The sequence below is a fragment of the Lepisma saccharinum genome, chromosome 5 (genome assembly GCF_977018435.1).
Source record: "Lepisma saccharinum chromosome 5, izLepSacc3.1, whole genome shotgun sequence".
Classification (NCBI taxonomy): domain Eukaryota; kingdom Metazoa; phylum Arthropoda; class Insecta; order Zygentoma; family Lepismatidae; genus Lepisma; species Lepisma saccharinum.
In genome coordinates, this window is record NC_139233.1 from 82,732,804 (window position 1) to 82,755,601 (window position 22,798).

General features: G+C 39.3%; 1 protein-coding gene across 1 annotated transcript; it reads left to right on the forward strand.

The window, feature by feature from the left end:
- Positions 1-3,981: 3,981 nt before the first annotated feature.
- On the forward strand, positions 3,982-22,093 carry LOC145988118 (lipase member I-like). Its single transcript, XM_083122950.1, has 6 exons — positions 3,982-4,224; positions 5,168-5,183; positions 8,474-8,722; positions 13,854-14,048; positions 18,190-18,358; positions 21,787-22,093. Exons 1-6 carry the CDS (start codon positions 3,982-3,984, stop codon positions 21,893-21,895), a joined length of 981 nt encoding a protein of 326 aa, XP_082979076.1. The 3' UTR covers positions 21,896-22,093.
- The last annotated feature ends 705 nt before the right edge of the window (positions 22,094-22,798 follow it).

Sequence of the window (22,798 nt, forward strand, 5' to 3'; positions counted from 1 at the left end):
TTTAATTTAATTTGAAAGATTACCAAGAGCAAATATCAATACGAGTACAATAGGTTTCCAGTGATTTAAATTCTTTCATAAAGGAAAATAATGTTTGTAAACAATTTTTTGTGTTGAGTTATTAGGAAATAGGTTTCTTCAACAGCAGCACCTTGTATCTGTCAAATTCTTTCAGGGGGGCCTCCCCGATGGCGTCGTTGCCTTGTAATCAAGGGGTCCCGGGTTCGATACCCGTTGAAGGGACAAAGTGGTTCGAACTGATCGGATCCCACTTTAAACTGTAGGTCCAGTTACCTTACTGTGCATAAAGTGGACTTAAAACATCAAATCAATCAATCAATCTTTCAGGGTGTACAAACCAAACCAGTGTGCCAGTTGACAACATTTGAAACTTTTTGGAGAGCTTATGAAACGAGGAAGTTTTTCCCGTAATTTTTACGCTAAGTGTGTTACCATTATTTTGAGTAATCCTCTTCGATTTAAACGATAATTTCCAAATTTCTTCATGACGTGTGCTCCAATGACTGTTTCTTTCTGTGGGTATGGGAATTTTGGGCATGAATATTTTTCCCAGTAGTCACTCATTCGTCAGCTGTTAGCAACATGTCGATTAAGTGCCCAGGGTGTTGTAGTTTTTTCACAATTAGTATTTTTTTGATCGCAAGTCGGATAAATTTGTTGCAAATGTGCTCTAGTATTACCTCTTTCCAGGAATAGGTCGAATTACCAATCACCCTGTATATATAAAGTTGTATATATGTAACCTTTCCTTATCCCAGTAAGCCCTGAAATATTTATTCGAGTCTGTGTTCAACGACTGTTAAGAAGTTAAGCATTAATGGGTAAACTTTGGCCGCCCTCCTAACTGAAGTGACTAGTGTGTTGTAGTTGTGTGTACGTGGGAGGACGTTGCAATATAAAGCCCCAATCCCAAAACTCACTCTCTGACATAAATGTTCTCCATTAAGTAATCCCGGAGGCAAGAAAATGCGACATCTCATGAAATTATCTGGAAACAACGCGAAAATTTAAAAGTCACACACTAACGCCTTTTCTAAGGGTTAAAATGCCCTTTCTTGACTTCCCTAACAATGTTCTCTTCCAGGTGCAAGAAAATCCTACATTGTTTCTCTAAGATCAACATCACACAGATGATTCAATTCCAAATTAGAAGACGTGCTACAAACAAGAGTGACATCCACATAAGAAGATTAAGTAAATAGATATTGGTACTCAATAGAAATATCTACATCATGGTTGTTTTAAACAAAATGTTTAGAGGTATAAGAATTCGAGTTTGCCATGTGTTTTTATTGACCGTGGAAACGGACGTTGCTAAGGAACTTAAAAAAAAATATGTTCACCGCGAAAACTACGGTAAGTGAGTTATACTTGAATTTTCATATTTCAAAATATGAACTTATTAATTACTGAGGCACGGTATTTGCAAGGAATGACCGAAAACAATTATTTTTCAATTACGGGAGAGAACCAGGATATTTTCCACGTGTTGAAGCGGCTCCGGCGCCCACCCCGAGTCGTATATAGTGGGTACCTGGATTAAACTGTACGGAGTAAAGGCGGCCAGGAGCGTGGTGCTGATCACATCACCCCCACCTTCGGCCGTGATGAAGAAAGTGTGGGACTCAATCTCCACATCCCCTATACGCCTTCATGGCGTGGTGTAAAGCACAGGGGAGTAGTTACTTTTCTTATTTTTACTTTTTTTTAAAAAAAATGTCAACATGAATAGAAGAAGTAAATATTTCTTTTCCAATTTCATGTCCCTATTGAATTCGTTTATTACAACATCTATTTGGAAATTTTATTATTAATAAAGTAGACAATAATATTTTGAATATTTGTACAATATTAGAGCCCGTACACACATAACGTAACGTTCTAAACTTTTCAAACAAGTGAACGTACTTGCTTGTTTCACTTCCTCCAATAACACATGCCGATATTTTGATAGATAATAAGAGCGTTGAGAGAACCCAAGACGTAGCCAAAGGTCACTTCTGCGAGCGAACAAAACGTGGTCAAAAGCAGGTCTAAAGTGCACGAGTGCAATATACATAAAGCCCCATCAAATTCTACCACTCACTCACTCACTGACAAAGGTTATCTATGAGAAGATAATCTTAGAGGATTTTCATGAACTGAAACCTAGAAGTGATTCAGTCATTCAACGCATATACCTAAGCCCCGCGACAGGTTAAGTTTGCAGTACGTTTTATGTATCAATCCGCGATACAACAGGGCTCAGAATCTTCCATGCCAGTCTTGCATCAACAGCCGAGCTGTTCATATCGCAGACAGTGAGGAAATCCGCAGTATTGCCAACCACACAAGAGATCAAAACCCTTACATGTATGTCAAGCGAAATTTATTTTTGCTTCTTTTTGTTTCCTAAACCATACAATTTTTAAAGGACTTTCTGTGCATAAATTATGTACTAGATGTGTCATTGCTTAATATAAATAGCGAAATATCTTCGATACATGAGAGCTACATGAGAGCGTGTGTGTGTATTTTTTGGATTGAGTTGCTGTTTTAAGCAAGGGGTGCAGTAATTTACTTGCTCATATTTTGTGCAGCATCTTCAGCAAGTTTCTGTCAAGTGGAACATACCTTATATTCTGTACTATGGAAAGAAGTAACAATTTTTCCAGTTCCTAAAACGAAAGGAAACATAAAGGTATCAAATGTTAGACCTATTTCAATTATTAATATTTCAAGTAAATTGTTTAAGCATATCGTTCTTAAATTACTCTATTTTAATTTTTAGAATAAAATTAGAATTAACCTACATGGATTTGTTCCTGGAAGATCAATAAGTACGAATCGTTCTGTTTTAATAACTGACAACTGACTACTCTCAGGCTTTCAGCAAAAAACGCCAATTAGATGTTATCTACCTAGATTTGTTTAAAGCTTTCGATTCTGTGAACCACAAAGCGTCGGTTACTAAACTTGGCAATTATGGTTGTACAGTGTCTCTCAAAAGTTTTAGGACAAGGACATTTTAAACTAGGCAACCCAATTTACACAAGGCGTTGGTGGGTTGCATATAGAGTTAGGCTCAATTTCAGGGTTGCCACATGCACATTAGGTATTTATAAAATACGCGATACTCACGACCTGATCCGGTGTTAGTTTCAATGTGTCGTTAATACATTGGTATAATCCCGTCGACGTGGGTTTGTCTCTGATGATTAATTTTCAGAGTGTTGACCCTTTTAATCGCCATTTGACGTCTATGTATTAAACTTCCACAAGACACTTCCGTAAAGCACTGGATACGCGTACACGTGATCGGGAGTTGTACGAGCAAGCGTTCGCACAACTTCCTTGTATCGCATCTCTCGCCAGACTAACTGAGCCACTGCTCAGTGCCACCTATTGATGAGTCACTGCAGATATTTAAACAAGCCCAGTATTTTTCAAGTTTAGATCTAGCTTCAGGCTATTTACAGATTCCTTTGAAACCAGAATGCCGAAAATACACTGCTTTTTCGTACAAAGGTCGCCAGTACGAATTCTTGAAGATGCCTTACGGCTTATCTAATGCTGTGTCAACCTTTGTGTCGGTTATGCATACAGTTTTTGGAACTGAAACTGAAAGTTATCTCACTGTGTATATAGACGATCTTCTGATCTTTCGACAGCCATATCCAACATATAGAAGAGGTGCTCCATAGATTAGAAGAGGTTGGACTTATGGTGAAACTTCGAAAATGTAACTTTGCAAAAGGTGAATTGGTTTATTTAGGCTATTTAATTTCGGGAGATAAGATTAAAATAGACTCGAAAAACAACGAAGCCATCCTGAAGTTTCCACAACCTAAAACTAAGAAAGATGTCAGGAAATTTTTGGGACTCTCAAATTGGAGACGGAAATTCATAAAAGATTTTTCGGTTAAGACAGAACCATTGCTAAAGTTACTCTCTACAACTGCTAAATGGAATTGGGGTTCAATGCAACAATCCGCCTTCGACCAGCTTAAACAAGAACTGGTAACCGCTCCTGCCCAGGCTCAACCTGATTTAAACCAGGAGTTCTGCATACAATGTGACGCTTCGACCAAAGGCTTAGGATGTGTCTTATTTCAGGAGCAGAACGGAGAGAAAGCTGTAATCCAGTATGCTAGCAGGAAGCTAAAGAACAATGAAGTACACTACTCCATTCATGAACTGGAATGCCTGGCCATACTTTTTGGAGTAAGCAAAAATCTCAAGATTTATCTTCGCGGGAGCTATTTCAAAATCTGCACTGATCACAAAGGGGTAGTTTAGCTCCAAAATTCCAGGAACTGGAACTGTCGACTCACCAGATGGTCCCTGAAACTACAATCTTTCTCTTTTGAAATTATTTATATACAAGGAAAAGAAAACACGGTTCCCGATATACTCAGCCGATATCCATCCGAAGAGAGCACGAAGGATGAGGACACCAAATTTTTCCACGTGAACTACGTTTGGCAAGAAAGGGGGGAAGTGGAGGATGTAGAGAATTGGATCCAGGCCCAAGAAGAGGATGATTTCTTCAAGCCGGTCTTAAAGATTCTGAGGCAAGAGGAAGTTAACGACTCCCCAGTTGAATCCAGGATGAAAAGATTGTATCAAGTGTATGGAAACCTCTTATTTAGGAAAACATCTGGAGATGAAGTCTCCTGGAAATTGTGTCTTCCCGAAAATCTGAAAAAGAGGGTCCTAAAGGAGAACCATGACGAACTAGGTCACTTCGGCATGGCTAAAACCCTTTAAGAGAATTAAGAGTAGATATTTTTGGCCTAAATTGAAGATGGATATAGCCAAACATGTTAGGGATTGTCTCACCTGCGCTAAAACGAAAATGGACAAATTAGGTATTTTGAAGGATAAGCTACACATTAACCAGAAAAATCCTCATGAACCTTTATCAGTCAACCTAATTGGAAAGTTACCTATGTCTCATAGATACCAGTATATTTTGACCATGGTAGATGTAGGAACCAAATTTGTCTCCACTTACCCTCTGAGACGAGGAACGACAAGGGAAATCCTTAATGTAATGGAGAGAGGATGGAGAGAGCCCTAAATAAAATTAGGTCCCTATACTCTCCCTGTCGCCTCACAGCGAGGAATAAATTGGATGTTCCCTGCCCTCCCTTATCTTTTCGAGGCCAAAGGCGGCACAGGTAAAAGAACGTGCGTAGTACAGGTAAAAGCACGTGTGTGGTACAGGTAAATGCACGCGCGTGGTAAGGATTTCAGGTAAATACACGTGTGTAAGTGTGCTAACGGACCCCCTTGTGTTAAGATTATAATAAACATATATAAACTGCTCGCCATTAAAAATGCAACACCCAGAAGGAGTAATCGGAATCGGACGAAATGTGCACAGTGTGTAGAGGAGAGGTGCAGAAGGAATTAATTAGGTGTTCAAGGCCGTCATGCGTCATGTGCGCCTGCCACGCAGAAGAGCAGTGAAAGTGCATGGTCGTGAGTGTAGTGTGTTAAAATCGGTCAGCAATGTCACGTCGTCGAATACGGCAGCGATTCCAGCAGGTTTCCCAGTTCGATCGCGGCCGAAGTGTTGCATACCGTGAATGTGGATTATCCTACCGTGAGATCGGTGCCCGTGTAGGACGGAATGCATCCACAGTAATCCGTGTATGGAACCAGTGGGTCCAGGAAGGCACTGTAGAGCGACGTAGAGGTTCACAACGTCCGTGTCGGACGACGGAAAGAGAGGACAGACGTCTGATACGCATGGCCCTTACAGACAGAACGGCCACGTCAACGAGGATTGCGCATGAAGTACGGGATGTTTTACAACGTCCAGTGTCCCCACGAACCGTGCTTCGTCGTTTGGCGAACCGGGGAATTTTTTTCCCGGCGCCCACTGTTGCGGATTCCTCTGACGCTAGAGCATAGGCGTTTGCGTCTGAGATGGTGCCAAGACCGTCGTGCATGAATGGCGGAGTGGAATGCTGTAGTGTTCTCTGATGAATCCCGCTTCTGTATACAACATCATGATGGACGTACACGCGTGTGGCGCCACCGTGGCACTAGGCTTCATGACGCCTGCATCATGCATCATCACACAGGGCCTTCATTGGGTATCATGGTATGGGGTGCCATCGTCATAGGTGTTCGTTCGCGTCTCGTACGCATTCAAGGGACATTGAACAGCCAACGGTACATCACACAGGTTCTCACCCCTGTTGCTGTCCCATTAATCCATGCACTGCATAATGCCACTTTTCAACAGGATAACGCGCGCCCCCATGTTGCAAGGAATGTCCTCGCATTTATGGAAGCTAACCACGTGCCCCTGCTTCCTTGGCCAGCACGTTCGCCGGATATGTCGCCAATTGAACATGTCTGGTCCATGGTGGGTCGCCGGCTGGCCCAACTCAGGTTTCCGGCACGTAATGTTGAAGACCTCTGGCACCGTGTGGAAGCCGCTTGGGACGCCATACCGCAAGCAGACATCGATAGACTCATTCTGTCCATGCCTCGCCGTGTTGCAGCAGTTATTGCCGCCCGTGGAGGCTGTACACGCTACTAGCTCCTTGGGGCTATGCAACCATGTTCTACGTGTCACATGTCACACCACCGAGTTCTAACTGTAATCATTGTCTTATCTTATTATGAACTACAGTACATATTTGCCAAGTTTCGTGTTTCTATCTCATTTCCTTCTGGGTGTTGCAATTTTAATGGCGAGCAGTATATATATATATATATATATATATATATATATATATATATATATATATATATATATATATACAAAAAGCTGGTATAATCTTTCCTTACACCCAGCAAGCCCTGAGATAATTCTGAGTCCATATTCTACGACTGACAAAAGGTTAGCACATATGGGTAGAATTTTTTCGTCCACCTAATTGCACGGTTTAGTGTGTTGAACGCAGCCCGTGCCAGTACTCCTGCGCTGTGTTATTAGTGTAGTGGGGAGGACGTTGCATCCTTCCTGGATATCATATGGATGTCCCCTGGACGAACATAGGGATATCCAGGGGATGTCCTATGGATGTCTACTGGACATTCCGTGACATCCAATGAATATCCAGAATTTCGGCACGAATATCCAGATGACATCTATTAGACGTCTCCTGGATATTTGTGTGCTGTATGGGGAGTCGGCTATATATCGTCACGATATTTTGGCGATATATATATATATATATATATAGTGTCGGCGATATATCGTCATGATATTTGGCGATGTACGGACAGAATATCATATCGTATCTTCTGTGACGATATTTTTTTGACTATATATCGCAATATCAAATTTCCGCTCTCGTCCATCCCTATTAAAATCTGCTTGCGGGGGAATTGAAACACATTTTCGGCAAACGGGTGGCGAAGTATGACCTTCATTACTGAAGTTGTTTCTGGAAAGTTTGTTTGCTGCTATTCAAGCGTCTTATCAAGAGTGCCTCGGTGTGTGCAGATTTGCCAAATTATTTCCGTTGGGCTTGTTCCTTCTGTTTAATGTGCACCCGTTTGTACCACCATCTAACAACATTAATTATAACATCTATAAGAATAATGCATGAATATTGAACTCGTCAAATACTACTGGGTTCTCACACATCTGAAAACCTGGACATCTCAGGGATTTTAAAAAACAATTCAGGGAAATTTTCTAATTTTTCAAAAAGTCTCAATGAATCACTTCTGAAAAACTAATAATTACAACTTCAGTCACTTGCTTTAAACAAATAATATGACGTTTTTTAAATACATTTCGTGCGCTGTAATACAGTACAACTTGCAAACTCCCACAAAAAAATGTAGGCATGTTGGTCTCCTTCATTATGTACACAAAGACAAGCCGGCCTCCGTGGTAAAGTGGTTAGCACATCGCGCTGCAACACCAGGGGTCTCGGGTTCGAATCAAGGCCTGGACATGGATGTTTGTGAGTGTCCATTCATCAATTTCATTATATCATCGCTCATCCCCATCTTTGCAATTAGTCAAAAGTGGCACAAAAAGCGAAGTAAAATAAAACTAATTCATCAATCAATCTTTTGTAATGCATTGTTAATTACCAGAGAGAGAAGTAAGACCAATTACGTACTTCAGACTGTTGCTGCTAAACAGTTTGTGTGCTTGTTTTCCATTATTAGCTAACGTGAAATTAAAGGTGTTGAAAAATACTTTAAATCACTTGTTCCAACACAAATGCATTAGCACCGACTTCTACCCCCTTTTTGCGTGATTTACCAGAATATTAACATCTTTGACAATTCTTCTACACTGCCTCCACCACTATAATAATAATAATAATAATAATAATAATAATAATAATAATAATAATAATAATAATGTCATTCTTATTATTATTATTATTGGCACGTTTATCCTAGTACTTGCCCCTCCCTCAGAAAAAAAATCGTGGTTGCGCCTCTGAAGAAATTGTTAATCACGCAATAACCTAATCCTTTTCAGCCTACTTTACGAAGGGAGACTATAACCTGTTCACGGTGGACTATTCCCCTTTGGTGCGGTCCCCCTGCTACCTGGAAGGCTCCAACAACGTCCGGCTGGTGGCGATGTGCACCGCAGCCTTCATCAACTACCTCGTCGATGGGGGAATCCCCTTCGAGGACATTCACGTCATTGGCTTCAGCCTCGGCGCACAAGTTGCTGGGAACACGGCTCATTTCTTAAAGCCCAAAATTCTTTCCAGGGTAACAGGTTGGTATAATTTGTAAAGAACGTAAATTATGATATTTTCTTTTACACACTTCTCTTTTTTTGTTTAAAAGATACATAATTTTCATTTGAAAGCCAAATAATAAAAATATCTAGGGCCGAGATGATACCACTTTCAACCGATTGCGATGCCGATACTCTTACCGATCACCACCGATACCGATACCGGTACTTAAAAATTGCAATAATTAAAATTTGTTGAAAATATTAATAAATTTCGGTGTGTAAATATTCTTCTCCAATTATGAATATTCAAGAATTGTATCAGAATATTAAAATAGATGTTATGTAATAGAAAATACAGTTTTCGTACAAATTTGTGCAAAATGAAAATAAAGTTTGCATTATTATACTGCGAAAATGTCACGCGACATTTTTCGCGGATCCGTGAAAGGCCAATATGCCGGGTAAAGTATCGGCTGTTATGTGTAAATAAATTCCAACCGATACTTTCCGAAACCGATACCACTGGTATCGACCGATACAGATACATCGGCATCGATATCGGCTCAGCCCTAAAAATAACATAATCAGTAGCGGGATGTAAGCGTTAGTCCTTCCACGTAGTACACCCAGTTCTCAACCTCACTTCCACTGGACTGCAGTTTGCAGACTGTCGAGGCTCTGTCGTCTGGACCCATAGCTAGTATAATCTTCGTAGGACTGTGTATGTGTGTGTTGTCCTGTGTTTTATCCTTGTGTTTGCTGAGTTCCCCTTTACAGCCTCAGCTTTTAACTGAAGTCAGAATATTTTAGTCCCGACATTACAGTTGTGTTCTTAGCTATATTTTACATAAGACAAGGGGCTGGATCCCGTATCATTTGGCGGGTGCAAAATAGCCTAAGTGCTGGCGCACCCAAAATTTTAAATGCAATTAATAGTGAGACTCCACTAACCAGATGCTGTAACCAAACAACCTAAAAGCTTCGTCTAGTTACTATGGTACTCTTAGGCCAGCCGCACACCGGATCCGACCCGACGCAACGAGTCATTTTTCTTGCAAACCAACTCGAGGAAGGTTTAACATGAGGTTCTTATTGGCAGTGGCACACCGGATGAAACATTTGACTCGAGTCACCTTGAGTCACGTTGCAACGGTTCGCGACAAAACAGCGAATATCTGGGGAATTTGGTATCGCAAGGAGCAGGTTGCGACAAAACGATCTGCGCATGCGCGAATCCATTCAATTCAGCCACAGATATCTAATTACAGATAGGAAAATTACACGTGATTATATTCGGACACAGGAGATTATGAAACAGAAAACACGGATGACCAAATTAATGTTGATGCAAATAATTGTTTGTGTTCAACCAGTGCAAAGTACAGCATTTAAGAATTTGTGAGCATAGCTAAATGGCAATATTAATTACATTGATGCCGACCTTGTAACTATAAATAGACTATTCCTCTATTAACACGAAAAATGTTGATTGCTATTTACATGTTCGTATTACTGCTCATACGTTGTCTGAAATTGTGCAGTTCAAAGTGCAAGACTCACGTGTTGAACACATTTACTTTCTCGTCACAATAGAGGATATTCACTTCCTTCTTCACGTTATGTTCCAGTTTACAAGAATTATGTTCTTGATGATATACATGACGTGAAATTGGATTTATTGATTTGGTGTTTTAAGTCCACTTTATGCGCAGTAAGGCTAATCCGGACTGGACCTACAGTTTAAAGTCTGATCCGAACCGCAATGTGCCTCCACCGGGAATCGAACCAGAGACTCCTTGATTACAAGGCGACGACGCTACCACTGCACCATGGGGGAGGCCATGACATGACGTGACAGAAATATAATGTACATCAATGGAATTTTACGACTTTGTTCAATTTTATTAGCCTATTTCACAAATATATTGTGGATAATGTTGTACCTTTGTACTCAGTAATGGATGTTATATTTTCCCTTTGTCGATTATTCTGTTAAAAACAGGAAGATCTTTTTGATTATTGCGATGTAGTTAGCGTACTATATAAAAACGTGCACTTGTGTGACAAACATTTAAAGTATTTGGAAATGTAGACAAGTTGCCTAAGTAAAAATTTACTATGTAAAGACAACGATTAGTGCATTTGATAGTCAGTCAAAGTCATTGTGATTTCATGTAACATATTTGCTTTATTTACATTTATCCTCTGTGGAAAAATATAGGAGAGCGAGATACGTATCTCAACCTGTTCTAGATATCACAAGTATGTACAAGAGGAAAATATAATTATCAACTTACATGTCAGCGAACACGATTTCAGTACATGTCCAGGTACATTTAGAAGTAAATTGTCGTTGTTATAGGGATGAATGAAAAGCACGGTGATATTCCTAGGTATATTAAAACTTACGCGTTATCCTGTCTAACTTGTCTCTTGGTTTTTACCAATATCTAGCTTCTTTACCGAAAAGGGATATAATTATAAGGACTTCAGAATACGATATTCTTTTAACAATAATCTACTGATAGAACATGAGATTTATTGTCTCCTGTTGCTTCTTTTCTTTGGACTTCTTAATTAAAGTAAGTTGCTTGCATGTTGCATTAATATTCTCAACGAGTTTCATTTTCCGTGTGATAGTAAATCCCTTTTCATAGGCTTGAATTAGATCATTTAAGATTGGTGTTCCTACATCTTGGTATTGCGAATAAATAGGTTTGGCTAGTACGTTTGTTGCATTAATGTATGTACACTTTTCTCTCTTTGCTTGATGTAAAATTGTAACCTACAACCAAACCAGTCAAACTTGTGCAGTCAAATATTTACCGGATTTCTAGAAAGTTCAAAATTTATTCAAATTCCACACGGGAATTGAGTTTCCAAAGTTGGAAAGCTTATTTAATACGAAATTCCAACCTTAAAAGCTCTTTCCTCATCCTTTTTGTACGTAAACGTTTACAAAATTATCTTGCATACATAACCTAGACAGTACGTTTTTATTCCACAACAATTTAATAGCAATTATATACAAACGATGATAATTCTTTACAAACTTACAGTAAGTTCCAAATGTAGGATGACATTTTATCTATCGCCTTTTTTCCATTGGCAATTTGAAAAATTAAGGTGCGTACATTATGCAGAGCGGTATAGATTGGATTTTACTTTTATAAATATTATTTACGTATTTTCTAATGTCATATAACATTTTAAATGTTCTTAAGATGAATGCAACGTTCTGAACGAAAAAGAGAGGACTATTCAGCCAGAAAACTAAATATTATACTCTTACAATGCACTTTGTTAAATGTTTTAAAGAACTATACTTGACTAATCCTGTGACCTTGGAGAGTCAGGTATAATTTACAAGATATTGCCTTTTAAGGTAATACATACTTAATGAAGTCAAAATACTCATTTTGGCTTTCATTTCAAGTTTTTTATGAATAATACCTCACAATTCAGTTTTCGGGGCATATTTTAGACATGTCTGTTGTCTCTACCTAGGTATACATATATCCTTCTGTTATGAGGAGACAGGTGAGTAGAGAAGGGTACATAATTTAGAACTGCACAATCTGTATTCCTGCCCAGATATTATTAAAATACGTAATTAAATCAAGAAGACTTAGGTGGGCAGGCCATGTGGCTCGAATGGGAGAGTTTACAGGATTCTTGTTGGGATACCTGCCGGACCCTGTGGCCGAGTGGTTAGCACACAGCTCGGGCTTGGTTGTTTGTGAATGTCCATTCATAATTTCATCACTCATCCCCATCTTCACAAATTAGGCAAGATGCACAAAACGCGAAGTAAAATAAACTAAATCAAATCAAATCAAATCTTGTTGAAAAACCTGATGGTAAAAGACCAATAGGAAGGACTAAGACGAGGATGGAGGGATAATGTTGAGATGGACCTAAAGGAAATCGGCAAGGATGGAAAAGATTGGATTGATCTTGCCCAGGATAGGACAGATGGAAGGCTTGTGTTGCTGCAGCCATAAACCTTCGGGTTTAAGAAGACTAGAGAATTAGTTAGTTAGCTATTGCTTCATAATTTGGCTCACAGTGGAGATCCGCTGCTTTGAAATTGAAACGAATTCTAGCTTCGACTAAGACTTGAACATGGGTCTCTGGCCATGCTGTACCAACTTTTAGCCCCCGAAGCGCAAATTTCCCCTGTGTTCATCTGTCTTCCATTTTTCTCCCATCAGTTTTACTCTATCTCTACCTTCCCATCCAGGACAGACATCCATATAGTCGAACCCAGGACTCGTGCTGACAGAGGTTGATACTGAGCTACCCGGGACATAAATTCAAGTTTACCAAAGTTATCAGTTTTTAAACGTATTTTAGAATAGAATAGAATAGAAAAGTATTTTTATTTGCTTCAGAGTGAGGTTCAGCCTAAGGCTGCTCTACGACCTAACTCTGGAAATTAATGTTACAATACATATATTTATAACATAAAAATCAAATATATAGCATGAATGAATTTAACATAAATGAGAAATAAAATGTTAAGATAATACAATGAATGACACATTAACAAACATATACGCACACATACACAATTGTACATACGGACTTTCCAAAACGAGACTAAAATAACATATATATATATATATACACACAGTTTGAAATATTCGTTGTGTGAGGTAAGTGTTCGTTAAATACGGGGTTTTACTTTCCTTGGTTCTCGTTGATTAGGCGTACGAGCTAATGCTAAATTGAATTTATAATTACTTAAGAGAGAAAGTTCAGCTACTAAATGTAATGGTTGTTACAGAATGATGCTTTGCCACTGATGCACTACAAGTCAATAAATTACCATGAAATTTTTCCACCTTCCCCGCAAAACTCCAAAATTTCGTAGCAACAAGCACAGTAGTTATGAATTTTAATGTTTTTTGACGTTCATAAGAGACACTTATCTTAAATTTTCGTATAGGCTACTTAATTTGCATGTTATTCTATGTCTCATTTCCAACTGTTTAAATCAATCGGGGCAAAAGAAAGAATAATGATAATGCATGAATGAGACTGATGAAATAACAAACACCATGGCCTGACTGAGACTTGAACTCAGATCATGGCTTAAATATTTAAGGTTGCCTGGGCTAACGAAACGAGACTACTTGAAGTTGAAACAAATTTCTAATTACAGGCTTAGATCCAGCACTGCCAAATTTTGCTACAGTTTTTAAGTCAAAACTTCTTGATAAATCTGACGCTAAATTCGTAGATGTGATCCACACGAATGCAGGTAACATGGGAAAGGTTGGACCGAACGGACACGTGGATTTCTACGTCAATGGCGGGACTTACCAGCCGGGTTGCGGGGAGGAAAGGAACTACTCAGGTCAGTCTCTTACTTTGATCTAGTCTAGGAAGTGTGCTAGCCGAGGTCGACACTGAGTTAATGGTACATACTATAGAGGTAAGAAGCTACATGACTCTTCAATAAATCAGGAAGAAAATGTACTATATTAATTCCAATCGAACTCCTTCATTTATACATTTTGCTTTACACATTTATTTCAATGTTCCAGAATGTTGTTATACAGAGGTTGTTCGCTTTATATCCGACCATTGTCGATTCGGTGCTGCCACCTGGCGTATCATGCTGGAACTATGGGTCTGCTGGCGGGAGCAGTGTTGTGTCTGACTTTGTAGGTGCGTGAGTGTTGGTAGTGAATGTTATCAAATGGCGCCGAAAATCAACCGGTATTGGGAGGGTGACGTAATGGCCCTTTTGCATGCTAAGTTTTCATACGTACGCATTGTGAAACAGTGTCGGGAGAATGGGTTAACACTCGTTGTGACTACTGCGAAAGCTATTGTGGCCCGCAGTGACGTGCGGTGACGTCGACACTTGGGGTAGCAATCAGTGGCGTGCTCAAGGGGCGGAGGGGGGGGGTTGTTGTGGCTCATACCCCTCTTCCCTTTAGGGCCCAGTATTCCTAAAAATAGAACGTCAATAACAGGAAGAGATTGCAAAATGATGAATAAGTACTTAAAAAAAGTACACGTAACGCCCACACCCATTTGAAAATAAAAAATAAATGATTTGACTACTAAGCCAGAGATCCCGGGTTCGAATCTCGGCTTGGCCATGGGTATTCTTTGAGTGTGCCCCTTCATCAATTATGTTGTATAATCTTCGCGATTAGCCAAAAGTGGCGGAAAAGCGAAGTAAAATAAACCAAATCAAGCAACCAACCAAACATTTGGTTAATTGCGAAGATGATACGATAAAATTAATGAAGGGACAAACACAAAGAACACCCTTGCCCAGGTCGGAGTTCGAACCCGTAGCGCGCTGTGATAATCATTCCCCCACGGTTATTTGATTTGGTGTTTTAAGTCCACTTTATGCACAGAAACAAAACAGGTAACAAAACACACTTTCTTGTAGTTTCTTCAATAATATTCATTTGGCTAATTGAGTTCCGAGATACATTTTTCATTTCAAATTCTTTCATTATTCACTGCAGAGTACAACACAGAATCAAGAATGTACGCTCATCACGGGTTCGAATCCCGGCCTGGATTGTTCGAGGTCCCTTCATTAATTTCATCACATCATCCTCATTTTCGCGATAACCAAATGTGGCAGAAAAGCGAAGTAAAATAAACCAAACCAACAACAATATGAATGTGCGATCTCTTGCCCAAATAAATACATCCGTTGGAGGCCAAGAGATTAGTATATTTAAAAAAAAAAACACTACTAAAACGAGAGCGAGAGAGAACCTGAGCAAATATTAGTAATTTAGTCATTATATATTCCATATTTGAAAAACAAAGAAACAAATATATAAAGAAAGCATAACATTATTGTCTGCACATAACACGTTCCCATTTCATAAATAATAAAACTACATCCCATATTATACATACATATTGTACAACGTGTAAAAGGTTGTGTAAATACAGAGAACATAAGTACTGCAGAAAATTTTCCCTTGAGTTCTTTAGAGAATTTACAAAGGAATCTGTCCTATAGGAGATAGACTGAGGGACCTGAAAGCACGGGCTTTCCACCATTGCAGCGGGGGCGAGGGGGCAAGGGAGGTAGAGGCAGAAATCTTCCCTTTTCCTTCGGAAACCCGTTTCTACCTGGAACTGCTAAGGCGGAAGAAGAACGAGCTAGGCCAGTTTTGTCCGCGGATCACACCGAGGGACGAGAAGCGCGTGAAAAAGAAAGTGTTGCATATGAACTGTGGCTTTAACAAGAAAATAAATATTGTGATTTGAAAATAATTAGAGATGTGAGATTGATTAATCTATCTCTGCTAGACCAGCTACTCCTCAGTGCACGTCGCTGGTGGCCCGTTACACATAACAGGCTCTCCTTGCGAACTATTCACCCACGAAAACCACCAGGAGAAGGGCTGCAAGCAAAGTGTCACCCGTAGTGCTAAGGGGGATCCGTCGATTGGCGTGCCAAGAAAATCCCCCGACTCAACGTGATATGGCTCACAGATTTCACCTCGCACCGTCAACTGTGAACAAAAAAATTCGCAAGCGCCTCAGGTTGAAGTGTGTGCGGAAGGCCCGTGTACACCACCTTCTACCGCGTCACATTGCCGAACGTAAGACGAACTGCAGGAAACTGTATGAAAAGTACCTGGCGGGTTCCAAATGGAAGAAAGTTGTCACAATGGATGAAGCATATGTCCATCTCACTGCTGGTGGTCACATTCGGGCGATCACATACCGTGACATTGACGGCAAGGGGCGCAGCAACTTTGTTCGTCAGTGCAGGGAAAGTTTCCCGCGTGTCTTTATGGTTGTGACGGGATTCGGATATGATGATACGCAAGGTGGACAGAAACGCGAAGGTGAATGCCAGATACTTCCAAGACTCCATTCTGACACCTATCTATCGGAGAGACATCTCACAATTGTATGGAATGGACGCGAACCAGGTGATGATCCAAATGGACAAGGCTTCGAGTCATACCGCCAGAACATCACTACGTTTTTATCAGGAAATGGCAGAGGAATTAGGAATTCGTGTCAATCCGTTTGAAGACATTCCTGTGGAAAGCCCAGATGCCAGTCCAATGGATTTTTGCGCATTTGGACTGTTGAAACGACGTCTTCAACATCGCCGCCCGTGCACCCTGGATGGTCTATGGAAAGCTTGCAGGGAGGAGTGGGACAGAATTCCCATGCCTGTACTGCGCCGGAACTTGCTGCAATGGAAACTAAGATACCAAGCGATAATCCACAATGCTGGGGGTCAAATAGAACATGATCGGTGGTGGCGGCGCGGTATCTCTTAAGGTGAGTACCCGTCAAAAATGGTCGGATATGAAGCGAACAACCTTCTGTAGTATGCATTCTAATAATATTTCGCACGTATGCCATATGAAAGTTTCCTGATAAATAAATAGCCTAATATCAAACACAGACAAATATACTCCGCTGGTCTTAAAAAATATTTCATTATTTATTATAAAGAATAAAACAGGCAACTGCCCAATTACAGCGTGCTAACAAAACAGCTTAAAACGGAAGATTTACAGCGAAACTGATTTTTGTACATCCATAAATAAAGTTATAGACTACCTGCAACAGCTAGTACGAGGGTAAAGCATTTCAATGTTCACAAATTTGTATATGTAACGTAATGTTATTAATATATCTAATATGAAAACGATATTATCTAATAATTATAATAAACATATCAATAAATAGGATATAATGAAATTATAGAAATTATCAATTTTAACACTTGAAGGTGATGTGTGGTTTACAATGGAATATACTGGCAGAGTTTTCCTCTAAATTCTTTTAGATTCATAATAAATATGTCAATATTTTAATTTTCAACTAATGACTTGTTAACGGTGACTTTTTAGCCTGCGAGATCTTGCCCTCTTAAGTAAAAATTTTTCATTTTCCTATCTCGTTTTCATTGAGGGATCTCGAACTGTGATTTTTGATATGAGCATAATAATGAAGTGTAACAGCAGCTTCATTATTATCAATTTCCACAAAAAATATTTTTAGTGAGGTATACTTCAGTCGTACTGCTTTGTGATGTTGCCCACGCCAACACGATTGTCATAGTGTTCTAACGCAGGATATACCTTCTGAATTTATATATATATATATATATATATATATATATATATATATATATATATGTGTGTGGGGGGGGGTGGGGGGTGTGTATATATATATATATATATATATATATATATATATATATATATATATATATATATCTCGAAATGCAACTTTTTCGATACCTTGCATATATTTACTGTACTTTCACTCCATATGACGGATTCGTAAATTCAAGTTTCGTTGCAATATTGTAGCGCGCTTCTGTAATTTGAAAATCCACGATTTGTGGACTTCGCTGTCTTTTATTTACACCTTTCAAATATTACTTTCATTTTGATAATAGAGTTCGCATATAGTAAAGACCTGCCTGGAAGTGTACCCTGAATATTCTAAACAACGTGGTTGCTCCTTGTCCCTAGATTCGTCGAGCTGCGCCCACAACAGAGCGCCAAAGTACTACGCTGAGTCCATCACCACAGACGTCGGCTTCTGGGCCAGTCCTGGCTGCAACTGGTTCTACCACAAGCTGTTTCTTTGCAGCCTCAACGACACCGAGAAAATATTAATGGGCGAATACGTACTCCTCAAGTAAGTGAAAGGAGGTTGTTATTGCTAACGGAAAGATTCTCTCGGGCTATCGACCAGGTGAGTTGAGTGAGTTCAACTCACCTGGTCGATAGCCAGAGAGAATCTTTTCGTCATTCGTCGCCAGGAAAGCTTCAAGTCTTACTTGTTATTGCTGTTCGTTGTTGTATAACATCATTTAAGTTTAACTTTCTGCTGACAGTTAAAGATTTAAAAGGTTGAAAATTTCTATTTTACATTGATTGGTTTATTTTACTACGCTTTTAAGTCACTCTCGGGTTATCGCGAAGATGAAGGTCAGTGATGATATGATGAAATTTATGAAGGGACACTTACAGAAAACACCCATGCCCGGCCGGGATTCGAACCCGTTATCCAGGGGGTCCTGATCCCCCTCCAAAATTTTGAAAATACTATGGTTGATTCATAATACTTCCCGATGAGACATGCTGTAGCAGACACAGAACAATTCTCTCTGTGTGTATTATTTGTGGATTTGAAAGTAATATCCACTAAAAGTTCTTATGTAACACCAGGGGTGCCCACAGGGGGGATTATGACGCAGGCTGCACAATCGAGATTTTTGGAGGGGATTATTTCCCTTCAAATAATGTAAAATTTAACATTTATATTAAGCCTTAATTAGCAGGTGGATTCTGGGGAGATTCTGAATTAAGCGTTGGGGGGGGGGGGGGGCAGTATCCAACTCTAGGTCTTAGATTATGGAATGGGAATTGAGTATTAAATATAAATGGAGACATATGAAGCACTTGAGAAGTGTTAAATCTTAGATTGTCAAGCGATTTCTGTAGCGAAGAGAGAGTTCCAACATTAAATTTTGGAGATTGTATTTAGCGATATGGTATTCGCACGTATTCGACCCCGAACCTGCCAAAAGAGAAATTGGAAAAGGACTAAATATCTCGGGATCCTAAGAAAGTATTGACACGCCATTAAATTAATATTCTTGAAAGCCTGCAAAGAAATGTATGAAAAAATTTTCTTGCTCGCTTCGCTCGCAAAAGTGTATTGCAAGAAGGTGTGCTTCGCGCTTTACTGAGGTCAATGTAAAGTTTTATGCTGCATTACAAGACATAAGCGATATTCATTAATAATATCACTTCTTAAAATATAATGCTTAGTGTTGGTATACTGCTTAATTTAAAGCAGGTGCATCATTTGGAACAAAAAGCTTAGAAATAAGGGATTACGATATGGTTTGAGGGTGCGAATTATATGATTTGGGGGGATACCGGGGGAAGGGCACACCTGTGTATCACACTGGGTAGTAATATGTCAGCTGAAAATCTGACAGTTCTTCTTGAACAATGCCACATACTTGATCTTGACATGAAATAAATTAATGAGTCAAGATTATGATGTGAGTGGCACTCTGCCAGTCATACGATAAATGTAGCCCTGTCTTCAGCCATGTCGAACTCCACCGTGAGAAACTATTTTGGTACAGTAAGTAAAGTTTTTTTTTGTCAGAATAATGCATGCAGTGGTGAAATACTAGAAACAATATATTGCATTGTGCACCAGGCAGTACAAAACATTATTTGTCAGCGTGTGTGTGTCTAGTAATATTATAATTATTAATATTTAATAGGATAGTATTATTAATATATCACTGCCGTACACAGTCTTAATTTAAAACTTTATGGGGATTATGACATGCATTTGAGAATGGGCACCCCTGCCTGGACCCCAAATTTTATTTCCGGATACGCCCCGGACGTTATCCTGTCGCAGCACGCTGTGCTAACCACTTTCTTCATTTTTAAAAGAAACCCCGAAGTGACAGTTTTCCTCACACATCAATCTCATATCAATTAAACTCAATTCTCTACTTTTCATTCAGGACAAACACAAATATCCATGTCCTATCCGGAATTCGAACACATGACCCATGGCGTCGTAGTGCGCTCACCACTTTTTTTATTAATATCAATAACTTATATACATGAGAATGAGGGTTACATATAAATATAAACCACATGTAAGTACAGACTACATTGTACAGTCACGGACACTTCTGGGTTGTAACAATCCCATTAATTTCCAATTAAATTGTTACAACCCGGAAGTGTCCATCACTGTACAGGAGTTTGAGGAGTAATTTTAAGTGTATACTACATTTAAGTATAACTCAATTTAAATATAGCGTGCAATTAACAATTTTGCATACAATTCGTTCCTGGTTAGTGCATTAATATTCATTGTGTTCTTTCAAGAATAGACTGAAATCTTTTTAGACACTGCACTGTTCATTAGGGAATATACAGAGTGTCTGATAAGCCGATTCCTATTTTTAAGTTGATAATACCTACATAATGCATAAACCAATGTGTAATGGTAACTATGACAGGGAATGAAAACTAATTCTGTGCCATTTATGTTGCAGGTAACAGAACATGCCCCCAACGCGTAGCACAGAAGAGCGATCAAGAATTGCTGCAAGATACGAGGTTTGGAAATCGGTAGTTCAAGTCCAGCATTGGTGGAGAACTGAGAATGGTCTAAATGCAACGTTGAATCCAAAAATCATCAAAAAATGTCACAGTAAGAATAGGTTCTGTGATGGACGTACTGGTCGAAGATCGGAAGAGAATATTACACACGTGTGGGGAAATGTTTGAAAGAAGCCCTCAAAAGTCCATCCTTGAGGTCAGCAGAGAGAGAGAGCGAGCTATCACGCTATGCCATTGAGATTGTTTTGAAAAAGAATTACATTTCCGTTCCTCAAAGCCTCTTTACGTCGAGCAAATCTTTTCCGAGGACTCAATGGAATTTGCAGAAACCATGTTCGGGTGGAAATAGAAAAATCCTTTACTGATTTCTAAACCTCGTACCTTGCAACAATTCTTGCTCGTTCTTCTGTGCGAAGCGTTGGTGGCATGTTCTGTTACCTGTAACATAAATGGCACAGAATTAGTTTTCATTCCCTGTCATAGTTACCATTACACATTGGTTTATGCATTATGTAGGTATTACCAAGTTAAAAATAAGTATTGGCTTATCAGTAGGTGCAGGGACTTTATGTTATTATATATATATATATATATATATATATATATATATATATATATATATATATATTCGGCATTGGATCGAATACTGGGGTGAGATCTTTACGTATCTGATAAAAATTAGCCGAAATAGACGAGCCTGATAAGGCATATCTTGACATATTTTACCAACATGCCTCTCCTGAGTTTTAATAACTTGCACACATTTTACAGCATGATTTACATGTAACAGTGTCACTTCTTCCGTTTTCTTCTGATGACTTATAAACTGATTAGAGCAATTAATATTCATATCATCACCCGATGACCACATCATAGAAACTGAGCATAGAATAAAGGGTTACTTGGCTCTTGTAACCTCGGTGTGAAATCTCCCTAAGAGTTTGATTCTGCTTTCAGCGCCAGCGGACAGTACTTCCTGGAGACGAACGCGAAGCCGCCGTACGCCAAGGGCAAAGAAGAAGCGAAGACCCCGGAGGGCAGTGAGTGGTGGTGGTGGTTCTGGTGAAGAAGAGAAAAAGAGATTGGTCAAGACAACCAGCACGAAAGCACTTCGTATTTCAAGAAACTACACTACTCTTCAACAACATCTTCCATGATCTGTTTTACGCTGCTATATCTTTCACCGTGTAAAAAGAAACGCCTACTACTAACGACTATTGTTAAAATATCGGGAAGAGAACAAAATATTGAGTACACTATAACGCAGGAGTTCCCAAAATTTTATAGTCGCGGAGCACTTTTCAGGAGAGAAATTTTTCGTGGAGCAGTATGCCAGAAGCGTGTGCAGTTTTGAGTCTTTTTACCTTATACAAGTTATTAATCGATTTTATCGTGTGGAAAGAACGAATTACTTTTCGACTTATAAATAACTATAAATATTTAATCTAACCTTCATTTTCCAACATTATAATTAAGATCTGGAGTTCTAAATAACGTTTTCTCAAAACGTTAACTTTGCGCATACATGGATTTCACTGTATATTCACGTAGCATCACATAAGCACAAAACCGAATGATTCTCAGTTTTGACAACAGAATGTATTTTTAAGCATCAACGTTTATTTCATTCGAAATGCTGTTTTCCCACTAATTGAAGATAAAGATCATAAAGTTGAGTTGAGTTGGTGTACACTTTGTGCACAGTAAGGGTAATCGGGACTGGATCTACAGTTTAAAGTGGAGTCCGAACCACTATGTGCCTCCACCGGGTATCGAACCTGGGACCCCTTGATTACAAGGCGGACGACTCTACCACTGCGCCATCGGGGGGCCCCAAAAATCATAAAGTATGTCTAAACCTTTGAGAATTAATCAAAGCAAGTATTACAAATACACACATGGACATGGATTAAATTCATTTACGCAGTTGAATAACCAAACATCTTGCTTGGATAGCCTTATGAGAAAG

Coding starts and splice junctions, on each gene's coding strand:
- LOC145988118 (XM_083122950.1), top strand. CDS start 3,982: ATGCAACAATCCGCCTTCGACCAGCTTAAACAAGAACTGGTAACCGCT. Junction 8,723..13,853: donor AATTCTTTCCAGGGTAACAG/GTTGGTATAATT, acceptor TTCTAATTACAG/GCTTAGATCCAGCACTGCCA. Junction 18,359..21,786: donor GGCGAATACGTACTCCTCAA/GTAAGTGAAAGG, acceptor TTCTGCTTTCAG/CGCCAGCGGACAGTACTTCC.